Source organism: Mustela nivalis (assembly GCF_964662115.1).
Source record: "Mustela nivalis genome assembly, chromosome: 9".
NCBI classification, from domain to species: domain Eukaryota; kingdom Metazoa; phylum Chordata; class Mammalia; order Carnivora; family Mustelidae; genus Mustela; species Mustela nivalis.
In genome coordinates this window covers 109,090,651-109,116,379 of record NC_139028.1, presented here as the reverse complement: position 1 = coordinate 109,116,379, position 25,729 = coordinate 109,090,651, and the positions used below count along the sequence as shown (strand labels likewise).

At 50.8% G+C, this 25,729-nt stretch overlaps 1 protein-coding gene across 7 annotated transcripts in view; it reads right to left on the bottom strand.

Moving 5' to 3' along the window:
* STX3 (syntaxin 3) overlaps positions 1-25,729 on the bottom strand; it is a 42,432-nt gene that overhangs the window by 11,039 nt on the left and 5,664 nt on the right. For all 7 annotated transcript variants that reach the window (XM_082747778.1, XM_082747780.1, XM_082747781.1 and 4 more), the window contains exons 2-7: positions 16,145-16,228; positions 6,094-6,193; positions 4,042-4,116; positions 2,904-2,971; positions 1,153-1,261; positions 3-76 (exon numbers count right to left, since the gene is read on the bottom strand). In XM_082747778.1, coding sequence (XP_082603904.1) covers positions 3-76; positions 1,153-1,261; positions 2,904-2,971; positions 4,042-4,116; positions 6,094-6,193; positions 16,145-16,228 — 510 coding nt within the window. The remainder of the gene's footprint in view (positions 1-2; positions 77-1,152; positions 1,262-2,903; positions 2,972-4,041; positions 4,117-6,093; positions 6,194-16,144; positions 16,229-25,729) is intronic.

The window sequence follows — 25,729 nt, the reverse complement described above, 5'->3', positions numbered from 1 at the left end:
ACCCCAGAAGTGAAGATGGCAGGGTTCCCACTCTCCAGCATCTCCTCCAGCTCCTCATCTGTGGTCTTTTTGCCAGCTTTATAACGAAAGAAGCAGAGCATCAAATACAAGATCAAAGCACACCAATTCAAAGTTCCCTGAAAAGGGTGCCTGGGTGGCTCAGTCAGTTAAGCACTGGCTATCAACTCGGGTCATGATCCCAGGGCCCTGGGCTCGAGCCCCACATCCTGAGCCCCCTGCTCAGCGAAGAGTCTGCTTCTCCCTCTCCCAGCCTGTGCTTACTCATGCTCTCTGTTACTATCTCTGCTTCTCTCAAACAAATAAAATCTTAAAAAAAAAAAAAAAGTCTCTGGAACTTTTACCATGTGGGAACACGGTAACTTCACTCTAAAGACAGTGGCCTTTATAACACACCCCTGAGAGCCCCCGATGCGTCTTGCTTCCTTCTGATTTCTCCCCTAATCCAGTGCACCCTTAGCATGACACGCAGTTACTTCCTGAAGCACGAGTCTGACCACATCCCTTCCTGCTCAGAGAGCTGACCGGCCCATGCACTGTGCCTCGGAGGATCGGGAGCCAGTTCCCAGGCGAGCCCGCCCTCCTCCACCGAACCCCACACTGCTCTTCCCAAGGGCTCCCTCTTCCCAGGCTGCACAGGGGCAGCACTCCCAGACACACTCGCGTGTCTCTGACCACGTGCTGCTTCACACACTTCCTCCACTTAGAGCCCTTGGCACCCTGCAGTGCCCCGAGTCCCTGAATGTCATGTCATGTCCGTCACATCTGTCACGTTCCTCACAGCACCCTGCGCCATACTATCATCTCATAAATGTTCTCTGCTGTCAAAGACACAACAAAAAGACGTCACAGGTCCCCAGGACAACAACTGTCAGCAGGCGCCTCCCCTCCGTGTGAGGAAATGCTGGCGCCCCCAGGAACCAAACAACCGGGGCCCACAAGCATCGCGCCACCCTCAGCCACGACGGGCATCAGACACGCCAGTGACCGAAGGCCTCTCCTGGGCTCGGGTGCGAATGCAGGCAGAAGGCCAAGCGGGGGGCTGCCACTCGCTCTCCCAGTTCTCCCGACTTGGGACAGACAGCCCAGGGCAGGGAAAGGCACAGGGGCGTGCGCCAAACTTCACACACGTACTGATTTCGAGCTGCCGCTGGATTCGCCCTTTACTGCGTTCGCGGAAGTCCACCTGAGCCTCGTTGTATCTGGTCATCACCTCCACAAACTTCCGGGACAGGACGGAGTGCTGTGGGAACCATCCGAATGCAGTGAGCCCCCGGGAGCGGAAGGCCGGGGAGCCCTCAATGTCAGAGAGCCCGCGCCCCTCGCCCCACACGGCCCAGTCTGTGGCAGCGTTGCACTTGGAAGGGAAGACCAGGTATGAGACTCAGCGTTCCGCTTTCCTAACTTCACACCATCAGGAGAGTCTGCTGACCTTTCCAAGGCATGTGCCCAGTATCTGTCTGCTGACCTCACGTGGTAATCCTGAGGCCAAAGGAGAGCCCTGCATCCACACGACTAGCTGCCTTTTTCTGGCACAACCTTTGGCTTGCTTTCTAAAGCTGCCAGACTCCCTTCCAAATCCAAAACGTGCCAAAATTCTTGAGTTCTTACCCAACCTGACCTCCCTATCTTCCCCTGCCTATAACGCAATGCATTCGCTCAACAGCCCCCTGTGCCTGTGTTCCAGTCTTCACCATGATTTCTACTCCTTGCCCACCTCTCCACATCAAGGCCTACTGGCTTCACCCTTGCAAAATCACCAGTATTTGCAGCACGCACATTCAAACCAAAGTCACTGCAGACGCCCAGCGAGAGACACCTGCCTCTCAGCCCTCCCACACTCTGGTCCCACTTTCGGGAGGCTCCCAGACTGTCTCCTAACAGAATACAAGCTGAAGGAAATGGACACAGGCTATCTGGTTCCCCGGACAGGTATTCAGAGATCTCTGAAATACAGCACTAAGTTCTTGATAAAAACTGAACAGCCACGGGGCACCTGGATGGCTCAGGGGATTAAGCCTCTGCCTTAGGCTCAGGTCATGAACTCAGGGTCTTGGAATCAAGCCCTGCATCGGGCTCCCTGCTCAGCAGGAAGCCTGCTTCCCCCTCTCTCTCTGCCTGCTTCTCTGCCTACTTGTCATCTCTGTCTATCAAATAAAAAAATAAATAAATAAATAAAACCAAACCTCAACAGCCACAAGCCCACAACTAACTTTTCTCTCCAGACAGGCTGTTCTCTCCATGCCTGCCCCTCACCCCTGCCCCACCCACATCACTACCACAACTGCTACTAACATAACCACCACTCCTGTCCCCACGCTCCTCTTAAAGGAACCTCTCTACCCCTGAGCCACGTTGCCACTCTTGCCCACCCAAGGCCCAGCCCCCTCTGACCGCCCCCAACTCTGCCCGAGCTCTGTGAATGCTGAGAGCACTGTGCACGTCACTGAGTCTTCCCACCGCTCTGTTGGGTCCTACGTGACAGCTTCCTCATGCCACTTGAACATGACTGACAGTTCTCTGAGGACACGGATCATATCTTTGATCACCACCAGAGAGCCTAACTCCAAACTGGACAACTAATGACCATAATCTTCAGAGAGAAAACCTCCATGCCCTCAGGAGGTGAATAATTCTGCAGCTGTGCCCAGGGGGACCCTCAGAAGTTCTCTAAGGGCCTCCTTAGAGAAGCCCGGGTAGCAGAGTGGCCACAAGGCCTGGCCTCTGGCCCCTCTCCTGCTTCAGCCTGGGCAGCAATCCTTTACCAGTTCTTCCAAATGAGTCCAAACAAGAACTGTACTTGGGGTGGGGGGGGAGGCTCCACAGCTAAGAATGACAACAACAACAAAGTTAAGACTGGATGAAATGATCAGGGAACATCTTACCTGGGATTTCCGAATCCGAAGGTCTGCGGACGACCGGACCTCATCTTCCTCAATGTGCCTCTCCATACCTGCGGAGCACAGCAAGCTTACTCTGGCAACATCATCGCTGCTCTCCTCCAAGACGCATAGCTCAGTGCAAGGCTCCCGCACCCCCTCTCACACCCAGCCCGCAGATGTAGACACAACAGGCATCCACCATCCCGACACACCAGCTCACCAGGGAGCCACAGGCCTCACGTCCCACACCCATTACTGGACCAGGTCTTGTCTGACTGTACCATGGCCCAGCTAACAGCAAGAGTCTCTGTCAGCAGGAGGCTCAGGCTCAAATCCTTGCCCTGCCACTCGATAGCTGTGTGACTCTGGGAAGGCCATGTCACCTTAGTGTTCCTGTCCGCTCGTATGCAGAACGGAGGAAGGAAGCACCTCCCCCACCCCGCGGGCAGTGGATAAGAGCACACAGGGCTCTGCACACTCTCCCAGCTACTACTGGAAGCTGCCCCTAGCCACCTCCCCCTCTGCCCAAGAAAACAGGGACTGTGATTCATTTGGGGGGAAGAAATGCTAAGTGCTGCCTCCACTCCCTGACCAACAGCCTGCATTCCCAAAACAACGGGGCAAAAGTGCAGCTGGAAGAAAGGGACCTTTCTGGCCCCAGGGGTACCCCATCTGTGACCGGGGTCTCACTGAACAAAGGTCTAAACTGAAGCGGTGGAGACCTGGCCCTCCAAGAAATGACTGCACACTGAATAATAACATGTTCTGCATCTAGACAGCTCCAGCATTTCTGCCCACAGGGATGCAGACGCTGGGAAATGGGACGAGTAAGAGAAAAGTCAAGGGGCTAAGTTAAAGCACCAAGTCACGTAACAACTCAGCAGCCGGCAGCACACTTCAGTTCTGCACTCTCTCGACTGCCGTCCTGCTTCCAGGACAGGCAAACTTTCAGGGGCAGTGCCCAAACCGCAAAGAAAGATGGGACGAGTGTATCATCTGGATGTGTTTTGGTCCCGAAAAGCTGGGTCCACAGATGTGAGGGGCTGGTGCTGGGCCCCATGGATGTGAGGGGGTGGTGCTGGGCCCCGTGGATGTGAGGGGGTCGTGTTGGCCTGGCCTGTTCCCTTTGCTCCCTTCGTACTCTTCAGTTTGTTCCGGACGTTGTTGGCCCTTTTCTTGATCTCGGTCGTGAGCTGCTCTAGGTCATCCTTGGTTTCTGGGTAAACAAAGGCAAGCAGAATCAGTAAGACTAATTGCTTTGTGAGCCTCACTAATCAAAGGGAGGTGGGAGCTTTCTCAGGCTCCCACCCCCAGCAGTATTTATCCTGGGATGCTCCCAGGCATCACAGACAGCTCACTTAAAAGGCACTTTTCCAGGCACCCTGGTCCCAGACCTACAGAATTAAAACCCCCACAGCTGGAGCCCTACAGGCTGTCTTTTAACAAACTTTCCCAATGCTTATGGCAGCAATGTCCACAACAGCCAAAATATGGAACGAGCACAGATGTCCACTGACGGATGAATGGATAAAGATGTGGGGTGCGCGTGCGTTCATGTGCGTGCGTGCACACACACACACACACACGCACACAATGGAATATTACTTGAATCAAAAAAAATGAAATCTTGCCATTTGCAACAATATGGATGGATCTAAACAGTATTATCCTAAGCAAAATAAGTGAGTCAGAGAATGACAAATACCATGTGATTTTACTCATATGTGGAATTAAAGAAACAAAACAGATGAGCATAGGGGAGGGGAAGGGAAGGAAAAGAAAGATAAAAACAGAGAAAGAGGCAAACCAGAAGAGACTCTTGACTCTAGGGAACAAACTGAGGGTTGCTGGAGGGGAGGGAAGGAAGGCCCTTGATGTAATGAGCACTGGTATTATATGCAACCAATGATCACTGACCTCCACCGGAGCCTCACAATATACTACATGTTAACTAACTTTAATTAAGTTGAATTTTTAAAAAAAGCTTTCCCAAGTACTCTCCAGCACACAAAATTAAATTATGAGAAAATCATCTGGTTTACCACGATGGCTTCAACTCAAAGGTAAGAGAGAGTTTCATGGGATTCAGGCAAATATTTATGACATACCTACCACGTGCACAATGCTGTTCTAGGATCTATGGAGCAAAGTAAGCACTGGCCAGGACTATTCATTCAGAAACCATGTTTCAGCCCCTGCTACAAGCTTGGACCTGAGCTAGACACCAAGCCTTCAGAGAAAAGACAGAGATCCTGGCTCCAGGGGCTCAGGGCCTACTAAGGGACAAGGGATGAATCAATCTGTTGTTCTCATGTGCAGAGTGGAGTAAGGTGTGAGTTCTGGTCAAGGTGTGCACAGGACGGTGATGAAGAGGCTTGTAGCACAGCCTGGAGGGATCTGGAAACGCTTCTAAAGACAGATGACGGTAAGACCGCGTCTTGATGAAGGCAGGAGTATTAACCAGGCAGGAAAGGAGGAGAAGAGCAGAGTGTCTGGGAGAAGGGACAACATGTAGAAGACATGAGACAAGAACTATTTGGGGAACAGCCCAAGTTCAATCTGGCTAAAGTAAGGGAGACGTGCGGAGGTAGCAGGAGGAAAAGGTCCAGAGGACGGCAGGCATGTGACCAAGACAATTCCAACATGCTCCTCTGAAATGTTCCAGCTTTAACCTTCAGGTGCTAGGGAGCCACTGATCAATTCAGAGCAAAATAATACTGTCTGGCTCATTCCTTGTCCTTAAGGAACCTAAAATTCACTCTAAAAATGTGAAAGTTTGCCGAGGTGGCAGCAACAAATGGGAGGACACTTCATGGAAAAAAGGTGGCCCTGATCTGGCAGGATCTGGTTGGGGACAGGGAAAAGCATTTCAGGTGGAGAAACAGCACACGCAAAGGTACTGCCAAGGGTGGGAGATGGGGGGCGTGAGGAGCAGTCAGCGTCACTGCAGGCATGAGAGAGGCTGGATGGGAGCAGAGCAGAGCAGAGCCACGTGGATTCCGCAGGACCATGAAGACAAGTGCTGGCCACGCTGGGGGTGTGAGCTCAGGCAGGGAAAGGGGAACGGAGAGCAGCCAGTGTGTCCACAGTGTGAGGCGGCGCACACACTCCCTGCTGCTCACAGGAGCAAGACTGGCTCAGTCCCAGTGCCAAGGGCCGTCGCTGGATGACTCAGCTCTAAGGAAACACTCACTTGGCTCAGGAATCGGTGCAGACAGGATGATACTGTAGAGTTTCTTAGCCTCTTCCACGTGCTCTGAGATCTTGTCGATGTTCTGACGAGTTTCCTCGATCTAGAATCACAGAGACAATGGCCTTTGTTGGGAGAGGAAGAACATGTCCACAACTGAGACAAAAGCTTAGCAGAGCTCACTGGTGAAAGCTGCCCGCCTTCTGGGTTTGTGGGACAGCTAATGAGGACTGAAAAGTCTGCTGCTCCTGGGTAAGCGCCCTTTGCATGGCCAGATAAACTAGCATCCAGAGCAGTCACCGAAAACCCACACGTGTTGCTCCTCGTGAAGAACACATCCGCCCATCTGGGACGGGAGGCTGCAGACCAGAGACAAGAAGAGCCGGGAAAACCCATGAAGATGAGTCGAAGGACAAGGCCAATAAGCCCCATCAAGCAGACCCGTCAAGATCCCCAGGATGAGAACAGCAGAGGTGGAAAGAGAGCAGAGAGGAGAAAAGGAAGAGGAAAGAAAGGTAAGGAATGGGAGAGAATAAATATAGAGAGTGAAAACAAAGAAGAGAGAGCGAGAGACTAGGAAGCATGGCCCCCTCAGGGGATGCCAGAGCTTCCCTTGGACACGTGTTCTGCTGCATTTCCCAAGATGATCAGCCTCCAGATGCTCCAGACACAGACCATTTCTACACCTGTCTAAAGTTCCTGATTATGCAAGGTGCACATCATAAAATATTTCCAGCATCACAAGACACGGATGCACGAGCACTCAGGCACCATGGCCCCTGCTGATGCAGGAGCCTGACACAAACCTCAGTGCCCTCCAGGTCTAGCTGACACACTTCCAGAAGGTCGGGCTTGTCAACACTGCAGCAATTAACCAACAAATTTTGTAAAATACCATCTGGCAGGATCTTACCATCAGGGATACAGTAAAATATAATTCAGTATGCAGTGTCCAGCATGCCTTCTTCCAGCACATAATTCACTTGTGTCTGAAAACCTAGTCAGAGCTTTCCAGATTTAACAGACAACAGGAAAAATAAAACTTGAGTTCTCTAACCCTCAAATGAGCCCTGCTGCCAGTGGAACCGCGGAGTTTGCCTCTCTACAAACACAGTGGTTGTGAAGAACCACAGTTCGAGAGCAGACTCTCTTGCTTCAGGATGCAGGATGAACTGTCAATGTAACCGTGTGATCAGAGTATAAATCAAAGTACAAGTTGCTACCCACGCATTTGTGAAGCACGTTCGCAGCTGGCAGAACCAACCACAGTGATGCATGAGGTCCACGTGAGGAACCTAAAGGTTGAGGACATCACAGGTCACATAGTATGATGACACTCAAATAGGGATGTTTGGATGTTAGAGCACTCCAGACTCTAACCTGATTTTTGCATGTTTTTTGCATTATTTCTAAAACTTGCATTATTTTGCATTAGCATTTTTTGCATTTTTTTGCATTATTTCTAAGACTTTTGCATTATTTCTAAGATGCTTTTTTGCATTATTTCTAAGACTTGATCTTTTGGCTTCTCTATACTCTTTAACTTGTAGCAGAATCCCAGACCACCCATCACTAACAAGGGTCTGTGTTACCACCTGTGAATGTTGGCAGGCTCTAGAGGTGTGACCACCTCAGAATCAGGCCCTCGGGTCAACCCAGAAATTGCCACTTTGCCCCTCCCTTCTCTTATCTCTCACAACTCATAAAAGGTCATTGCATCACACCACGTTCCATTTCTATCATGGGACTGTCTTGCCAAAGTAATTCCATTACATCACATAGGACTGAGGGAAAAGGCTGTCTGGAATAAAATGCACAAACCACTTCAAAAAGGGTTTCACACATCTAACACACCATAAGGCCTCAGATTTTGCATGTTCAACAGATTGGATGTCTTAGAATATATATTCTGGAATATTATTTCATAAAGCAAAGAATATCCTGATCTGAACTTTGGTCAATGGTAGAAAGATGAGATAGGAAGCTGTTAGCTGCAGGGCCTCACGTCCACTGTCACTCCAGATGTCCGGAGACCAGCAGGCAGATGGCCTATCGGACCCCGTGGATGGGAGAGCCGAGCCCTGGGTGCTGCACCCTCAGCTTGCCTGTGGAACGTCCCACCCCAGGGAGCACGGGCTCCCACTCCCAGCAACTCCACCCTCCACCCAGTGTGGGCTGGCTGCCCTCTTTCCTCTGTCCCCATCAACCCTACCACTTGGAGGCATCTCGGGGATTCTGATTTAGTAATACAGGAACTGTCAATTCACCAAACAATCACAGAGCCCATCTAGACCTTCAGGAGGGGCAACTGGCTGATCACAAAGCTTCCCTTTTTTGAACTCGGGTGTCTCTGTTTTTTCTTGGAAGTGCTGGTTTTCCTCCAAGGTGACTTTCTGGGTATTTCATGGTGGCAGCTACATGCAACTTATTTTCTTTTGTGCATTTGCCAGATAACTGAAGCCTCACTGGCGGGTGGGGGAGCGAACCTGGTATGAAACCTACCAGGCTGAATCCCAAAGCCCCAGGGCTGTTTGTGTTTGTTGGGGGCTGTTCCCGTGTCCTGACATCACCTTATACAAGAACATATTTAAGAACTGAACTGATTTAACGAACTTGCATGTCAGAGACAAGCGGACACTTCTGTGAGCTCACCCTCATTAGCCCCTTTTTGTAGCCTGAGAATACTGCAGCTCACAGGACGGCGCTCACTGCGGGCCATGCTGCAGAAAGAGGTGAAACCGGGTGTCTGTTAGACCCCAAACCCTGTCTCCTGAACCAGGTACAGAGGTGCAAGAACTGCCAATGGGAGGCTCCTCTCTCTTCTCTCCCTCGTCCCGGTGTATTCAGCCAGTGTCACATTAACGCTCATGTTCCATTCCCTGTCTTGTGAGACGGGCTCAGTTGCTGTTTACTGGGATCATGTGGCTTACTGCTTCCTTCTCCTACAGAGAGCTTTAAGCGCCAAGAGTCCTCAAGAATCATTGCTGATGGAGGGAACCCATCTGAAAGTCGTAACTTTTTTAACCATCATGCTAAATTTGCAGCCAGTACTTCCTCAGTGCCTACTGATTGTATGTTACTTTTCAAAATGTATTTTTGGGGGCACCTGGTGGCTTCGTTCAGCATCCGACTCTGGATTTCAGCTCACGTCATGATCATAGGGTCATGAAATTGAGCCCCACATCGGCCTCTGCACTCAGTGGGGAGTCTGCTTAGCGATACTCTCCCTCTGCCCCTCTTCTCTTTCTCGCTCTCAAATAAATCTTTAAAGTGATTTTTTAAAAAATGTATTTTTCAATGACTTGTCTGTAATGTGGCCATTCAGACAGTACAGTTCAGAAAATGTTAAGAATCAAACAGGCCAGGCTCAAGTTTCGGCTCCATGTCCCAGCAGCTTTATAACCTTGAACAATCCGCTCACCCCCTTTCACACACACACACACCCAGCCCTGGTTCTTTTCTCTGTGAAACGAGGATTTTCCTGTTTCCCACTCCGTAGAGTTTCTGCGGGGATAAGATGAGATAACGCATGTCAAAGGCTTAACGAGAAGTACATGCTCATGAAGTGAATTGAAATGATGAGAGAAATCCAGGAACAGCCAGAAATTACCGCGTGTGTACGACGCACCAGGCGCTATGCCTGCCTTCACAAGCGCGCCTCATCTACACCTCCCAGCAATCCCTAGTGTTAACAAAATGCCCTGTGATGCTGTCCGCAGCCACCCCAGGAAATCAAGTAGGGCAGCAAGTCAGTCGCTCTCCACGTTGGGTGTTGCCTCAGGGAACCAATTATGACTACCAGATTACACTAATCACCACCCTCTAACTAGAAGGAGGGAGTTATTTTCAAGGCATGGATGGCCTCCTTCTTCTAGACCTAAGGAGACAGTGGAATCTAATTAGATAATGGGAAGCAGAGAAAGTCCCTTCTTTGGAGAAGCGGCGTGCTGCCGTGCGGGAGGGTGGAAGGCTTTGTCCACTGTACTTACGAGTATCTGCCTCCCCTAAGTTCCCACATACTCTGGACCCCCAGTTAGACATACATTAATTCCTGCATATTTATTATGTGCCACCTCGTGACGGTGACAAAGTAATGGGATTGTAAGGGTCACGGTTCATACACCTTCTAGTCCTCAGAACTAGGAGAATCCAAAACAGTTCCTGTTTCATAAGTTCTCAGTCAAGTCCTCTTTGATTTGTTTGCTTCTTGGCTTTGGAAAACAAACAGACTAGAAGGAACAAAGAGGTCTCAGCCCAAGCAACAGAAGTCAAGTCTGTCCGGGGTTTTATCAAGACTAGTGATAAACCAGTGAACTCCCCTTTCACGAACGAAAAGAAATGAGCAGTCTCAGAGTCATTCTGACCGATGAAACTTGTATTCTTAGATAACAATCTCAAATCAATTAAGTACGTTCTGGTTTTGCATCACTCAAAATGTGGTCAGGAAAGCAAAAATCTCTCTAGTTATTTTAGCCAAAATAACAGAATGCAGGGATTCTTTCCCCCAGGATGGAAGGGCCAAGAGGCCGAACAGAGGACGGTGAGGCATGCTGGAAATCACCAACAGCAGGGTCACCAGAGCCCAAGGCCAGGGGCCCTCTGATGGGAGTCAGAGCATGCTGGAGCTGCCCAGCAGAACGGGCACCATGGGGGCAGGCTCTCCCCAGCAACAACGGAGGCCACAGAGGAGGCATGTCTGGGGAGGAAAACCTGGCCTCTTCCCTCCTCCTTGAGTCTTCTGTCAGTGCCTCCCCTAGGGCAGACGCACCAAAGCCAGCGGGCAAGGGAACCTGGGAAATGAGTGACCTTCGGTACGGAGCAGAGCCCAGGAAGGGCAAACAGACACGCGACGGGCAAGGGCTTCACACTGCCCAGCTCACTGATTCACCCAAATATTCCACCTGTAAAAGAAACTCAAGAGTCCTTAACCTGCCAGATGTGACTCGATCCCGAGGTTTCCATGTTACTTTCACTCTGAGGTTCTTAGTTTTAATGAAAGTTAAGCCTCTGCAGAAATGCCTCTGCCTCCAGTTCCTCTAAGTAGGCATCGCTGCGCCCTGCCAGGCCCCCAGCCCCTGGCACACACGCCCTGCACTCTCACCTGTCCCAGCCCTGACGCAGTGACCTCCTCCTGCCTGCACTACCTCACAGCCATCACCGGCCAAGCATGGGGCGTGACGCAGTGTAAGTCTGTTGACTGAGTACATAAGTGAATGCAAGTAATTCGGGAGACAAGCAAGCTTCATAGACCATTGGAACTGCCAAACAGTCTCACAGACTTTTTTTAAAAACACTTCCTCTGGGGCGCCTGGGTGGCTCAGTCGGTTAAGCGGCGGCCTTCGGCTCAAGTCATGATCCCAAGGTCCAGGGACTGAGTCCCACATCGGGCTCCCTGCTTGGCCAGGAGTCTACTTCTCCCTCTGCCTGCTGATTTGCCTACTTGTGCTACTTGTATCTCTGTCAAATAAATAAATAAAATCTTTAAGAAAAAAAAAAACACCAAAAACTTTATAATAGCATTTTCTGAAACGTCACTATTCACCCCTGCTAATAGAAGTTATGCATCAGAAAGCATTCTGTGAAAAAAAAATGCTCAGATAAGCAAATTAAACAGTTTTCTTTATTACGAGACATCTCAGAGCCTTTAGTAAATTCATGTACATTTTAATTCCCCACAGGAGGAAAAGAGTATGAAGCATTTTCAAACATATTTGCTCACCAGCTCTGACGAGCACTCTGATGCACCAAATAGCCATCCCCTGCCCCTGCCCTTCCTTGTGAACAGAACTCGAGTCTGCCTGGGCGGCAATGTCGTCAGCCCCACACGACGATGAGTCAGGATCAGTTCCATGTCAATCCCTGGTGCCCCTCCCAGCTCAGTGGCCATGACATGTGATCCACTGCTGGTCAGTGGGCCCCAAGGGGAAGTCAACTTAGAGGATCTGGGTGGTTTTCTCACCTCATAAAAGGATCCGGGACTGCTCTGGCTTCCCCGTTTCTGACTTCTTGCGATGCTGGTACACGGTGGTGTTATGGAGCTGTGGCTCTGGAAGTTTTTAAAACGTGGCACTGGTTCTTTAACGGCCCTCCCACTAAGAGGGGGTATCTATGCACCACTCTTGTGAACCTGGCAGGCCTGTGACTGCTCTGACATCCAAGCACAGAAATGATGTACCATAGGACCTCCAGAGCCGGAACCCTGCGTTGGAGCCCTGAGCCTCCATGTGACAGAGAGGAGACCCTGAGGATGCTGAGTCGGCCGGGCTAAGGAACCCAAGTCGCAGAGACGGGTCAGGCAGAGGCGCTCTGATGGAGGGTCTCTATGGAGATTTCCCTTGAGTCAGCAGACATCTGAATAAAGAAGTCACTCTAAGTTCCAGCACCCAGCTGTTCTAGTCTTCCCAACTAAGTCCCCGGAAATCATGTAGCAAAAGCCACCCACCTCCACTGTGCCCTGTGCCTGAATTCCTAATCCACAGACTCTGTTGGCACGATAAAATGGTTGTTTTGACACCCTAAATACTGGGGTGATTTGTCGTATGGCAACAGGGAATCAGAACAGACTCTATTTCCCAGTCCCAAGGGAAAAGCCAAGAAGATCACAGACATACTGAACCAGACCCCCACCACCTTCAACCCACCGCACCAACCTCAACGCGGACGTCTTCACGTGGGAACTGATTATGCACCTTTATTGCTTAAGCCACAATAACTCAAAAGCACCCCAGACGGAATGCCGTGGTATGACCCCTAGACGGTCCCAGACCCGGGTCAGAGTCCTCATCCCCCTTCCCACAGGCTGCTGCACCAGCCAGCCGCCTAGTCCTTCCACTGCTGGCCTTTCCCCCGCCTCCACGAACTGCCACCAGAACGATTTTCCTGAAACACAGTCTGTGCCCAGCATTTTCTTGCTGAACACCTTCAAAGGCTCCCCTGTCACTCTGACGCAGTTTATAGCCGCAGAAGCAGAAGACTCATCCTCATCTGGACAGACTTCCCAAAGACCTAGAAGTCTAAGCCATTCCAGGCCCCCTGAATGGGGCACATGGACAGGCGGGAAGCTCCGCAGGTGAGTCTGAGGGGCCGGTGGAGTTCAGAACCACCGGGGCTTCCCTCACCTTCCGCTCTCCCCTGCTGTGCTCCCCCCGGGGCCTGATGTCTCTATCTCGGTGAATCACCAGATAAAGGGACACCAGAGGGCAAAGGACCCTGTCACACAGAATGTTGTTAGTCCCAGCCCTTAACACGCCGTGTGAGATGTAAGCCTGTGTGTATTCTCGTGAATGGACGAACGGATACAGAGTAAGCCCCTGATGCTTCTGCCTTCGCAGGCAGGTCCGTTTCCTCTGCAAATGTGTTCTCTCTGCCAACTGAGCAAACAGAGCAAAGAAAATACAGACAGGCACAAATCAGACACTAATCGGAGGTTTATCATTTACCGGCCCCTGGCGTAATCATCACAGGCCTGGGGACCCAAGGGCCAATTCTTTTCTGTAACAGCTGAGAAGCTGGAGAACCCATTTGAGTTTTACAGTGCAGTGCACATTCTGAAAACGTCCTGGTCCCATGACTTCACCTGCACCTTGCACCCGCCCCTCTGACCGGGTTGTGATTCACACACTCAGTCCTCAACAAACAGCCGCGGGGACCTGCTTGCTGGAACAAGTCCAGAAAGCAAGGCATCTCGCAAGAGTGCCTTCCCAAGCCATCTATTTGGCTCTACTCCCGCAGGATGCACTCAGTGTGTCCCCAGCCACATGCAGGGGCCCCTCCTCATGTCCAAACCCCCCGTCACCTGGCACGTACTTTATCCCACTTTCAAGGCTATTTCCAGTCCACATTCCCAAACACATCAGGAACAGCGAGCACAGCTCAGACAGATGAAGACATACTGTATGTCAGCCACTGTGCACGGTACATCTACATATATTCTCCATTTACATTTATAATATCTAGCAGGTAACACCACTAGTCCTGCTTTAGAGGAAGCTGGGGTTCAGGGTAGTGAAACAACTTTTCCAAAGTCATGCTGCTGGTCAGGGCGGTGCTGAGATCTGGACCAGGACCCACGAACACAAGCGGTCCAAGGCCACCCTTAACCCTCCCCCCGTCCCCGCCCCACTGGGGCGGGGGGCCGTCCACTGACGGGGGGCCGTCAGATGGAAAGCAGGGGAGTGACATTTACCTAAGCCCAAACAAAGCATTTTCTGGGGGTCAACTCTTTTACTCCCCAACAAATCTGCAAGGTGACTGTGTTGCTCCCCATTTCACAGACCAGCTCATCGAGACTGGGGGAAGTCAAGAAACATGTCCAAGACCATACAGCTAGTAGCAGATAAAGAACTTAACTCCAAAGATGACTCTCTTTCCACCCCACTGTGTAGTCCCCTCCCCCACTCTAATTATGACAGGGTTTGGATTTGTTTTTTGTTTTTTCCTTTTCCTCAATGACAGAAAAGCATCTGGTAAGAAGAAAGCAAAAAAGAAAAGCAGCCCTTGAGGTCTTGTTAAGATTCCAAACATGACTTTGATGCAGCCAGCACTTGTCTGTTCAGAGAACCCTTGCCGGATGTCTGAAACCCACGTTACCCCCATAACAACCTTGAAAGTACGTACTGACATTCCCAATTTCCAGAGCAGGAATTAGAGGCCAAGGGCGTTAAGTGACTGGACCAAAATCAACTGCTAAGAAATGCTTGAGGAACTGGGTCCACGTTGTGGAGGCCCACCATCTTCCCACCTCACATGGGACCCTGCCTTCCGGGGACCCTCACGCTGGCTTACAAGGGGCAAAGCACTGTTTCTGGCAAAGCTGCCTTATCTAAGGGAAGATGTTCTCTAACGTCTCTGCTCCTCCAAGGCAAGATCAGAACAAGCTACCGTGCCTACAGGGGTCCTCCCCACCCCTGAAAAGATCTGTTCCTGCCACGATCCACACCTGGGACAGCACTGGACTCACAAAACTCAAGTGCTCTTGGGTCTCACAGGGACTCCTCGACCAGAAGGACAGACCCACCCAGGGAGAGCGTGGGGAACTGCGGGCGTTCACAGACAACTTCCCCATCAGGCCAGCACACGCTGCAGTTCACTCCTACCCGCTAACGACTCCCACAGACGACCTGCCGTGAACCGCCATGCTATTTAGACAAGGGCTCGAGGGCGACTTCCCACATCCCCGACCTAGAGACAGGAGGTACCCCCATTCTTCCTGCGGAAAGAATGTAGCGCTCCTTGTCTTCTTTCCAAAAATATAAAAAGCCTAAATTAACAAACAAAAAACCCACAGTATGATGGCAGAAACTTCCATCATGGAACTTTTCATGCTTTTGTTTTGAAGGAATATCCATCAGACCCGAACAGGTCTGATACTACACTGAATGCCTTACAAACATTATTCCAGGATATCATCGTAATAACCCCACGGAGGATTATAGTATCCATCCAGATACGGAAACCATGTGTGGGAAGGAACCACCACAGGTCAGCAGCAGGGCTGAGATGTGAACCCATGACTCTACTCCACCACTCACCATCGAACAATGGCATTCCCCACGAGGACCTTCAAGATCAAAGATTATGTGGATCTACAGATGGGGATCTCTGCCCCTGTTGAACTTCCAAAAACATAAACTGCTCGTTTCTTAAGTGCTACAGTTATCACTAGACTTAAGTTAAAGAGCCTGAGTTTTTGGAAACAACAAATAGGATCTATCTGAATCATGGACCAAAAAATGTAGTATTTTTTTCTTCTACACTCTTGACGTGACCCCCATGGTTGATCCTGTATTGAAATCACAAAATTTAGGCAAGAAAGGGTATCATAAAAATGGTGTCATGTAGCATAAGACCTTAAAAACATCTCTTTACGTATAATTTAACCCTCCGTTGACTTTCTCAGTAAGATTAAAGATCCAGCCCCTCCCAAGTATGTATGGAAGAGAATCTCTGGGCAACTGCTTGACCTGGCCGCCCCCACCCCAGAAAAAGACCGACCATCCTTTGCTACCCTTGAAAGAGCCGAGTTTCTTCATGGACATTCAAGATGGTCTCCTACCTCCGCAAAGAACTCATCCATGAAAGCCGTGTTGTCAATGGCAATCTCGACCTCGTCCGCATCATCATCCTGTGTGAGCTGCTTCTGTGGGAGACAGAAAGGAGCAGAGTGAGGATCAGGACCCGAGACGGGGCTGTGGGCACCAACCGGCGCTACGCCCATACTAAGCATTATACATATAGGATCTCCCTTAAAACTCAGAACAGCTCTATGAGGCATCAAACTCCAACCTCACACTGTGTGCACTTCAATCCCAGCTGCACCGCTTACTGACTTTTGGCAGTGGGGTGGGAGAGAAAGGGAGGGATGGGTAAGCTACCGACCTCACTGTGCCTCGGCTTCCTTATCTGTAAAATGTGGACAATGCACTAAAGAAGGGGGAGTGGTTAAGAAATGAGACAATGAAGCTAAAACACGTTTTCATTGTGCCTGGCATACTGTAAGTACTCAATAAATGCTAGGTTTTAATGTTGTTGTTACTGTTGTTGTTGGAGGTAGTAGGGTACGTAGTAGTAGGGGTAGTATAATAACTCAATCCAGTTGGAGAACCTAAAACAGAGTGATTGCACAACTTGGCCACAGTCACACAGCTAAAATGTGGAAACAGATTCTAGCCTGTCTCTTGGATTTGGACCCCATGTTGCCAGCGCCTTCCCCACAGTGTTCAAATGCGTGTCTGCCCTACCAGAGATCTCTATTGGAACAGTTTCTAGCCTCAGTTCCTCCACAGCACTCGCTTCTGATCCTCACAGTGGGAGCAAAGATTTTCCTGTTTTCATAAACCACCTATTGCAAAAAACCCGGCACTGTGTGTTGTTCCCTGTCAGAACGCATGTTTATAAGGAAACGGAAGCTCTCCCCTCAGCCCCCGGCAACCCCTGGGGACCCCAGGTTTCTTGATCTCATTCCACTTCCTCTGCAAAATCATAAAACGGCTACCTAAAGGAACTGATTCCACTCCCGCTCAGCATCCAGGGCCTCAGCTGTTTCTACGTTCTCCCCAGCGCCACACAACACACTGACCACTTCTAAGCACAGAGGGAAAACGGGTCCTTGGCAGTAGAAGTGGGGAGCGGCAATCCCCCTACACCTGCTTCTCCACGACCTCCAGGGGGCTTTCTAAACCAAGATGTGTCACCCAGACACTCTGAACCCACCAGGGGCCTCTCTTCTCTACCTGCTACCAACCTCCTCCCCAACACACACACACACACACACACACACACACATACACACACCACCACCACCACCACCACCACCACCCACGCCCCCCAACCCCACCCTCAGCAGATGATGGAATTACTAGGAATTCCCACTGAAATCTGAGACTCTCCAGACACCTGCAGAGTCCGTTCTGACCAGCTGGCTCCCCCATCGTGGCATTCTCTGGCTTGTCTGGAACCATCAGCAACCCAAACTTGACAGCCATATTCCAAGAAACTGAATTTGAGGGCAGCGCTCCAGCCCCTGAAATCGACTTCCTAAAAAGTCATTCTTTCTGTTCGTCTCCTCCAGGACTGAAAGTCCCATTGCCTAAAAGAGCACACGGGACCCATTAAGGCTGGCCCCACCCACACGCCACCCTCTAGGGTGAACTCTCTAGACCAGGCACTGGCAACTCCTGGCTGTTCCAGGACACACCATTCTTTCATTTGCTCAAATGTCACACAAGGACCAGCTGGAAAAACTGTACCTAGCCTTTAAAAGTCAATCTCAAGACCAGCTTCTCTGTGTGCCTTCCCGGTCCCCACTAAGGTCACAGCGCACCCAGCACAGCCTACTGTTAATTATTCCTTCGCTTATCAATCTTCATCTCCTCCCCACCCTGGCTGTAAACCCCGAGGGCCAGGGTTGCCTCACCTACTGTAACAGACACTCTGAGTGTCCCTGCCTGCCCAGGACACCTTCCTCTGTGCAGAGGACCTTCCCAGAATTGTGTGGGAAAGGTAAAGGGGACCGACCTGGACCCCGGCTCCCTGAGGGATCTGAACGGCACAGTGAACAGAGCTGAGTCGGCCAGCAGCAGTGCCCAACAGAGACACCTGCTGGTTTTGCAGTCACCCTTGCCTCTACCCTTCTGAAGCGGCATCTCAGCTTCCGGCATGTTCCACAGAGGTTCCTAGCACTCCTCCAATGAGCTGAACAGTACTCTTCTAATATTTCAAAAACTCCGTTTTGGAGGAACTGGCTCTTGTCATTCATTCAGGTGTATACTGAGCACTGACCAGGGGCCAGATATGTAAAAAAATGGAATCAGTTTCAGCCCAGTGATAGACTAGCCTCTGCAGAGATGCAGCCTGCACTCAGCAGTTTCTATTTGTTTGTCTGTTTGTTTATTAACATATAATGCATTATTTGTTCCGGGGTTAGCCAGCAGTTTCTAAAGTGGAGACAGAGCACTTCCTTTATCAACTATCATCAGTACGTGGGCCTCTTGGCAGCCTCCAGAGAGAGCTCCGTGTCCCGTGAAGGATCTCTGTGACCCTCACTGGAATACAAGGTCCCAGTCTTCCTCAGGGAAGGTGAGTTAACAAGTGTTTGTTGAGTTTCCTCTCTACAGACGTCATGGAAGTGGGATGAGGCTACCACCCTGGCATGGACGGAGGGAGGTTTCTGGAAGCTGAGAACAACTGTGTCCTGGAGCATGGAAGGCAGGCACCTAGCAATCCATCGTAACATACATCTTTGAGGCCCCTGGAATTTGCACAAAGCTTCCCCCCATCCGAGACATCGCTTCTTGGCTTGGAGAAGGCCTGGGGGGTGGGGGGGTGGGGGGCACAGACTGCTCCATCTCCAGTGAGAGAAATGTGTGAGCCAGGAAAAGAGAAGTCTTTGGAAACTCACAACCTGGGTCTAAAACATGTTGTTAACCACTTGCTCGCCGTGAGACCCCAACCAAGTCTCCTACTGCTCTGGGGTTCTTACCTATAAGTGGTAATAACACTACACACCTTACGACATTGATGGGCATTAGAAAACAGCACATCTGGAAGGTCTCCAGCACAACACTGGGTACACACCAGTTTCCCTATCATCTTGCTGTAAAGACATGTTGTCTAAAAGAGGGAGCTCTCCTCCTTCAAGGAAGTTCTCACACTAACAGCTAGGACAGTAAGGTCGGCTCCAGGGCATCCCGGCGAGGTGGGATCCAAGGCTCACATCAGCACATACTGGTCGCCAAGCCTTACACGTCTGGTTTAGCATCTCTGAGCCTCAGTTTCCTTACTACAAAATAGGGATAATAGTATCCACCAATGCTTCTGTGAGGATTCAATAATATTTTAAAGTTCCTTAGGCAACAGACAGCACGTAGTTACAACTCAAAAATGCCGCCATGCAGAAGATCTAGCCAGCTTCTCTACAGCTGCAACCTGAATTTAAGTATCTTTAAATGGGGAAGGGGGGGGGAGAGACATGACTCTTAGAGCTGAAGGCAACTGTACAGATTCTATCATCAATTCTCTCACTTAGAGATGAGCAAATCAAGGCCCACAGCCAAAGGCTGAGTTATGGACACAGCCAGGAAAAGAGCTCGGGTTTCTGGATTCCCATCTTCCCCTGCACAGTCTTTCCCACCAGGCTGGGCCACTTCCAAAAATGTAACACAGCCACACCAACGACAACAGCACAGCTTGAGTCCGGTCAGAGAATCCAAGCAAGAGCCTGTCATCACGGGTTATCCGGAGTCGTGGGACATGGGGACTCCCACCAGGCTTTTACACTGGGAGATCTAACTGGTCCCAGGGAGACCCTTTGTTTCTTCTGACACAGCCAAGGCTCTCTGGACTGAGGCCTCAGGGACCCCAAGCATGCAGCACCCTTTCTCTTCGGCCCACAAGACTGAGCACAGCCAAGAAAAGAACTTCACCATCTTTATCAAAGAATCAAGGCGTGTGGTAACAGGAACATTGCAGGAACTGCAACGTGGGGCCGCAGCAGAAACTCTGAGAACCTTGAGCTCGGCCACTTCCTTCCCCCTCCCATAGGCACAGCCTCCTGCTGCCCGCCCCACCCCACCCCCACCCCAAGAGATGGGAGATCTACCAGGGGGCAGCACTGGGTCTGTCGCCCACCCCTGCCTCCCAAATGTGCCCCACAGTCCTGTGAAGGAGCCGTGACCACAACCTCCTCCGCAGAGTGGGGAGAGTTCAGGGCCCTAGAGCACAAAGTGCAAGGGCCAAAGCCCTAATTCCTCTCACTCCACACTAACCGCCTTCTCTGTTAACCTCAGTCCATTGGACTCGGGTCCCCCTTGTTCGCCCCCACAGACCCCTGGCCACGACCCCCTAGCTGCTTCACGTTCATCATGTCAGCAAGCCCCGTACATGTTTTATAGTTGAGGACCTGCAAGCCATGGACGTGCTAAAGTTCCCCGGGGTCTCCCAGCCGCTGATCGGCAGCGTCTACGCTCACACCTGGGTTGTCTGTCTTATGCCCTTGTTATTCCAGTGCACCTTCCCAAAGCGGCCTATCGCCCAGAGCAACCAGCAGCCAGAGCGAGCAGCAGCCCAGCTGGGCGCTTGTCTCATTAAGCCTGGGTTTTCTCACCAAGTAAGGAGCTTAGCTCTCCAGCCCGGCTTTGTGGAACCCCAGGACATTCATTCGAGATGTGCCTCCCAAACCACCCAGGGAAGCCAGGGACGGGGAGCCAAGCAGGCAGGCCCTTCCCTACTCTGAAATCTGCACACCTTCCCTTTTATCTGTTTTATACCCCAGGGCTGAATATAACATTGCATTTGAAGAGTCCTGTTGTCAAAAAAGAAAGGAAGAAAAAAGGAAGCGGGCAGGCAAACCAGCAAGCTTAGCTAGCCAGGAAACCACAGGCTTCAACAAATAGATGCCTTCTGGAGCACAGAGATAGAGAAAGCAAGCCTCTCCCTCCTTTCCAGGTACAAACTTCCGGTTATAAAATAAACCACGGGATGAAAGGTATGGCACGGGGATTACGGTGGATACTGTCATAAGGTTGTATGAGGACAGAGGGTAATCACACTTACTGTGGTGAGCTCTGCGTAACACAGAGAGTTATCAAAATCTCTGTGTTGTATGCCTGAAACTAAGATAACATCATATTTTGACAGTACGTTAATTAAAAATTTAAAAAAAAAAAAACAATATGGCTGCAATGTAAGTTTAAATCATCAGCCATTCCTCAAGGATCATACACATCAGAGCAGCAAGACGGGGGGGGGGGGGGGGGGGACAAAGAAAGAAACAGGGAGCATCCCAAATGAAGACGTCCCCGATTCCCGCCTTGCCACAGCTGCCAGGCCGCAGGAAGACAGGAGGGTCCCGGGACATGCCAGAAGGCCCGGGATGAGGGAAATACTCAGAGGGGAAGGCACTAGCAGTCTGGACTAGGAAGGGACATCTGGTCCTTAACTTCCCCCAGTGGGGTATTAAAGGATTGCGGCTGGAGCGGGTGGGGGGGTGGGCAGGGCTCTCCTGGCTCAAGCAGGTGAACACAAATTTGTACACTTCCTCCTCCACATAAGGAACAGCTCTTTGCTTGGGAGCTACCCACTCCTCTGCATAAACCCGGATTCTGCCCCGGTTAAATTCAAAGGGACAATGGCATGAGACTTTCCCTGCCCTTGCTGCCCCTCCCCCATCCGCTTCCCTCTGGAATGAGGGCTGTGGATTCCCAGAGACAAAAAGCACCAATGAGGATTCTAAGTGTGCACGCACACACACACACATGCCCATGACACACGGCCCAACATCTGGTTTTTCCAGTCCCTCTTCTTCAATTAAAAGAGCCAGAAATTCTGAGTAAGCGTGTCAGCTCTCAAGAGGTACTCGGTGCTCGTGTTCCCCACTTACAGCGGCCGATGGCCCTTCTCCAACACCCATGTTCCCTCCCAGCCTGTTTTCTCTTCCAGTGAAAGCCTCCAGGGAGGGGGACACTTCCCCTTCTGACCGAAGCCTGCCAGAGGAATCAAGAGGAAATCCACCGTGAACAACACCCTAGTGAGCCTCGCACTTTTACTTTCAAGATGTCTTCCAGATGAGTAACCTGAGGCCCACAGTGGCCCTGTCTGGAAAACGAAGAACTGAGGAACCAGCCCAGGGCCAGGCTGGCCAATAAGGCCAGCGAGTCCGTGGACAACTGAACAGGACCCGAAGTCCCTGACGGCCCCACGCCACAGGTTCTGCCTCAACAACACTACTTCTTGTTGTAGGTGTGTATTTCATCACTGACACGAAGCCACCTCTCGAGCAGGCAGTTAAACACTGTGTCCACAGGGGTTCTGGCCAGGAAGGGGCAGCAGGAGGGCTTGACAGAGGGTCTGCGGGGACCAGCGCTCTGGTCCCTCCCTCCGCACTCCACCTGCAGCTCCTTCCCACTCCAGCTTCTGACACAGCCTTGCTGACTTCAGGGGATGCTGTGAACTGGATTAATCTATACACATGAATGAAAAAGTTACCAGAACAGGGGTGCCTGGGTGGTTCAGTCAGTTAGGCAACAGGCTCCTGGTTTTGGCTCAGGTCATGATCTGAGTCATAAGATCAAGCCTGACATCGGGCTCCACACTTAGCAGTGTCTGCCTTGGGACTCTCTCTCCCTCTTCCCCTACTCTCTCTCTCCCCCCCCCAAAATAAATAAATTATTTATTTAAAATTTATCCACGTATGTAAATCCTATGAATCTTACACACCTATACAGAGACACACAGACACATCTGACATCCCAGGTTAAGAACCCAGCTCTGCAGCTCAGCTGCTGTATGATCTTAAACAAGTCACTGAACCTCTCTGGTGGGGCTCCCTCCTTTGCAACATGAAGAATCTGCTCACAGAACTGTTGTGAGGATTAAATGAGTCAGTACATGTAATGTTGAGAGCAGTGCTGTGTACATATTAAATGCCCAAGACCATGCCACCTAATCTAGAACCGGGCCTGTGTCCTCTGAACAGAGTTTCTACCAAGGTGGTAGAAATAAATAATACCAATTCTCAGGTGAGGACAGAAGGTCTCTCAGCCGGAACTGAAACTTCCTTCATTTATTTGAATAAAGTCATTTTTCTGGAATATGCATTTAAAGAAATAAAGCTGTCTCTGAATTTGGCTTCTGCCAACTTCTAGCAAATTTTGATATCCACTACTCTTATTATCACTCTAAACATTCTGTCATTTCCTTTTTGGTTTCTTCTTAATCCAAGAGTTATTTAGAAAGATGTTTTAAATTTCTAAAGCAGGTAAGCCTCCCAGGGGGATGGGGTGGGGCAGGGGGGAGGATTATTGTATTGTTAATTTTATTATGTCATCATCAGAGAACATGGCCTAAAAGATTTCATATTCTGTGCAATCCGACATATATTTTCTTCATGTCTTCATACACGGTCAGTATTTTTCAGTCTTCTACATGTGTTTGAAAAGATCCTGCTTTCCATTTGTTGGATATAAAAATCATTGAAGTTTCATTCCCAGTACCATGTTAACTGCCAACTGTTTCTGCTTCTCGGGACCTGAGCTAGGTCTGGAGAAGGAACAGTGAAAAGGGATGGAAGTTCACCCAAAGAAAAGGAGGTGGGGGAAAACGTCCTCTGGGTAGATGTCTATACAGATGAGGAATCTGTGGTAGGGGGTTAATTCGTCCAGAATCACACGGCTAACATGGAACCAAGCCAGGATGGAACGCTGCTGGCCCAATCCACTGGGCTCATGGTGCATGAACTTAGAGAGATGATGGGATGTCACAGCCCACCCCACAGCCACACATCCTCTTTCCCACAGGATGAAGTCCCATCCATTCACTCACCCAACAGTATTTACTGAACAACCATCATTTGCCAGACAACAGTACAGACACTGGAGATGCACAGACCAAGCGTGGCACGCCCTGTCCTCCAGGACCTCACTAGCTCCACTGGGAGGCACACCGGTCGTTACAGCTCCACATGCTGAGCGAGGATAGCACTGAAGGAATCACACACCCAGGCGAAGATGGGGTGCCCAACCTTGCCTGAATCTAAGGGGATTCCTTCCTGGGAAGGAGAGATGTCTATTAGAGAATGTTACAAAGGTGACCCCGTGGGGAAATGCTAAAAGATGAGTAGGTTTACCCAAAGGATACCTGCAGGAAGGCCACCGGAGTGAGAAGTCCACCCCTCTTCCTGTGTCCTCTCACATCCCAGGAGCCATTCAAAGAAACTGAAAAATATCTTCTGCTTCTCCCTGGACGGGTCAGGTCCCCTTCCAGCTCTTGCCCCCTACTCCAGCCTTTTCTAACTCCCTCTTCCTCTGCACCCCACCCTCCGACACCCCCACAGCACCCCATTCTCAAGGACACAGAATGGAGGAACTAAAACCATCTTCCTCTCGACTCATCCCCAGCCTCCTGCTCAACACTTCCTTTCCGCCCCATCCCATCACGATCTTTCTAGAACACTTCACTATTAGGTACCCGAGCTCCCAGCTACTGAGCGCTCCCCACGGGCTGAGGACTCGTCTAAGACGTGCACTTTACCTTTACCATTTAACCTCGACAGCGATCTTCTGGGGACCCTCCCCATGTTACAGCTGAGAAAATAAAAGCAGAAAGAAGCCAAGCAACCTGCCCAAGATGGCGCAGATGGTGAGCGCCTGAGCCAGGAGAGCCCTTGCTCCCACGGCCGCGAGCGACGCCTCCAACCGCCACTACACCCCCGCGCAGGCATGCAGCGCTGGCCTCCCGAAACACGCTTCCAAGGCATGAAAACACCCAAGCCGTGGAAACACCAACCAGGCTGTGGAAAACAAGGAATGACAGAGAAACCGTCGCAGGCCAGGGAAGGTGAAGGAAGCAGGACACCCAACTGCCATCTGGAGTCCTGGACCGGAGCCCAGGTCAGAGACAGGGACATTCGTGGGAAAAGGAGTGGAATCCAAATCCAGTCTGGAGTTCAGCGGGTAGTAACAGGCCAATACCGGTTCCTGAGTTTTGGCAAGCGCACCATCATAATGGAAGGTGTTATCCAGGGAAGACACCAGATGCAGGTAGACAGGGTCTCCCTGCCCTGTCTCTGTAATTTTTCTGTAAATCCAAAATTAGTCCAAAGTTACAAGTTTATTTTTTTAAAAAAGCAAGCCCAATGCCCCACTGAGTTGCCCTCACCCAAGCAGCTAAGCACCCCAGAGAGCAGCTGTTCCCCCCACCTCCTTTAGGCTGAACCGCATTCACAGTGCCCGCAGGGGAACGCTGCCGTGGAAATGGCCCATTGCCGGAAAGCCGGCTGACCTGACCAGGGAGACTGAGGACACTGGTGACAGGAGGAAGCCACATAGACCTGAAGTCCAAGTGGCTGTAGGTATGGCCCCTCGGGGGCTCCAGAATCCCAAGTCAGCTCATGTGCAGACTGTCCCCATTCATTCACTGGATGCATGGTCTACAGCCTTCCCTGCTGGGGGCTCTATGGTCTGTGCTCCCCCAGACAGCACACACACCAGGCAGGCAGCTTCCAACACTCGGTCCCTGCTGTTACCCACCAGCAAGAATAAAGAGTTCGAGGAGTGGGAAGTGCTGCCCACTCAGGGTCTGGAGGCTGCCCTGCGGTGACCCTGGACCGGAGCATTCAGAGGTGTCTAAGGCTTTGCCAGGGGAA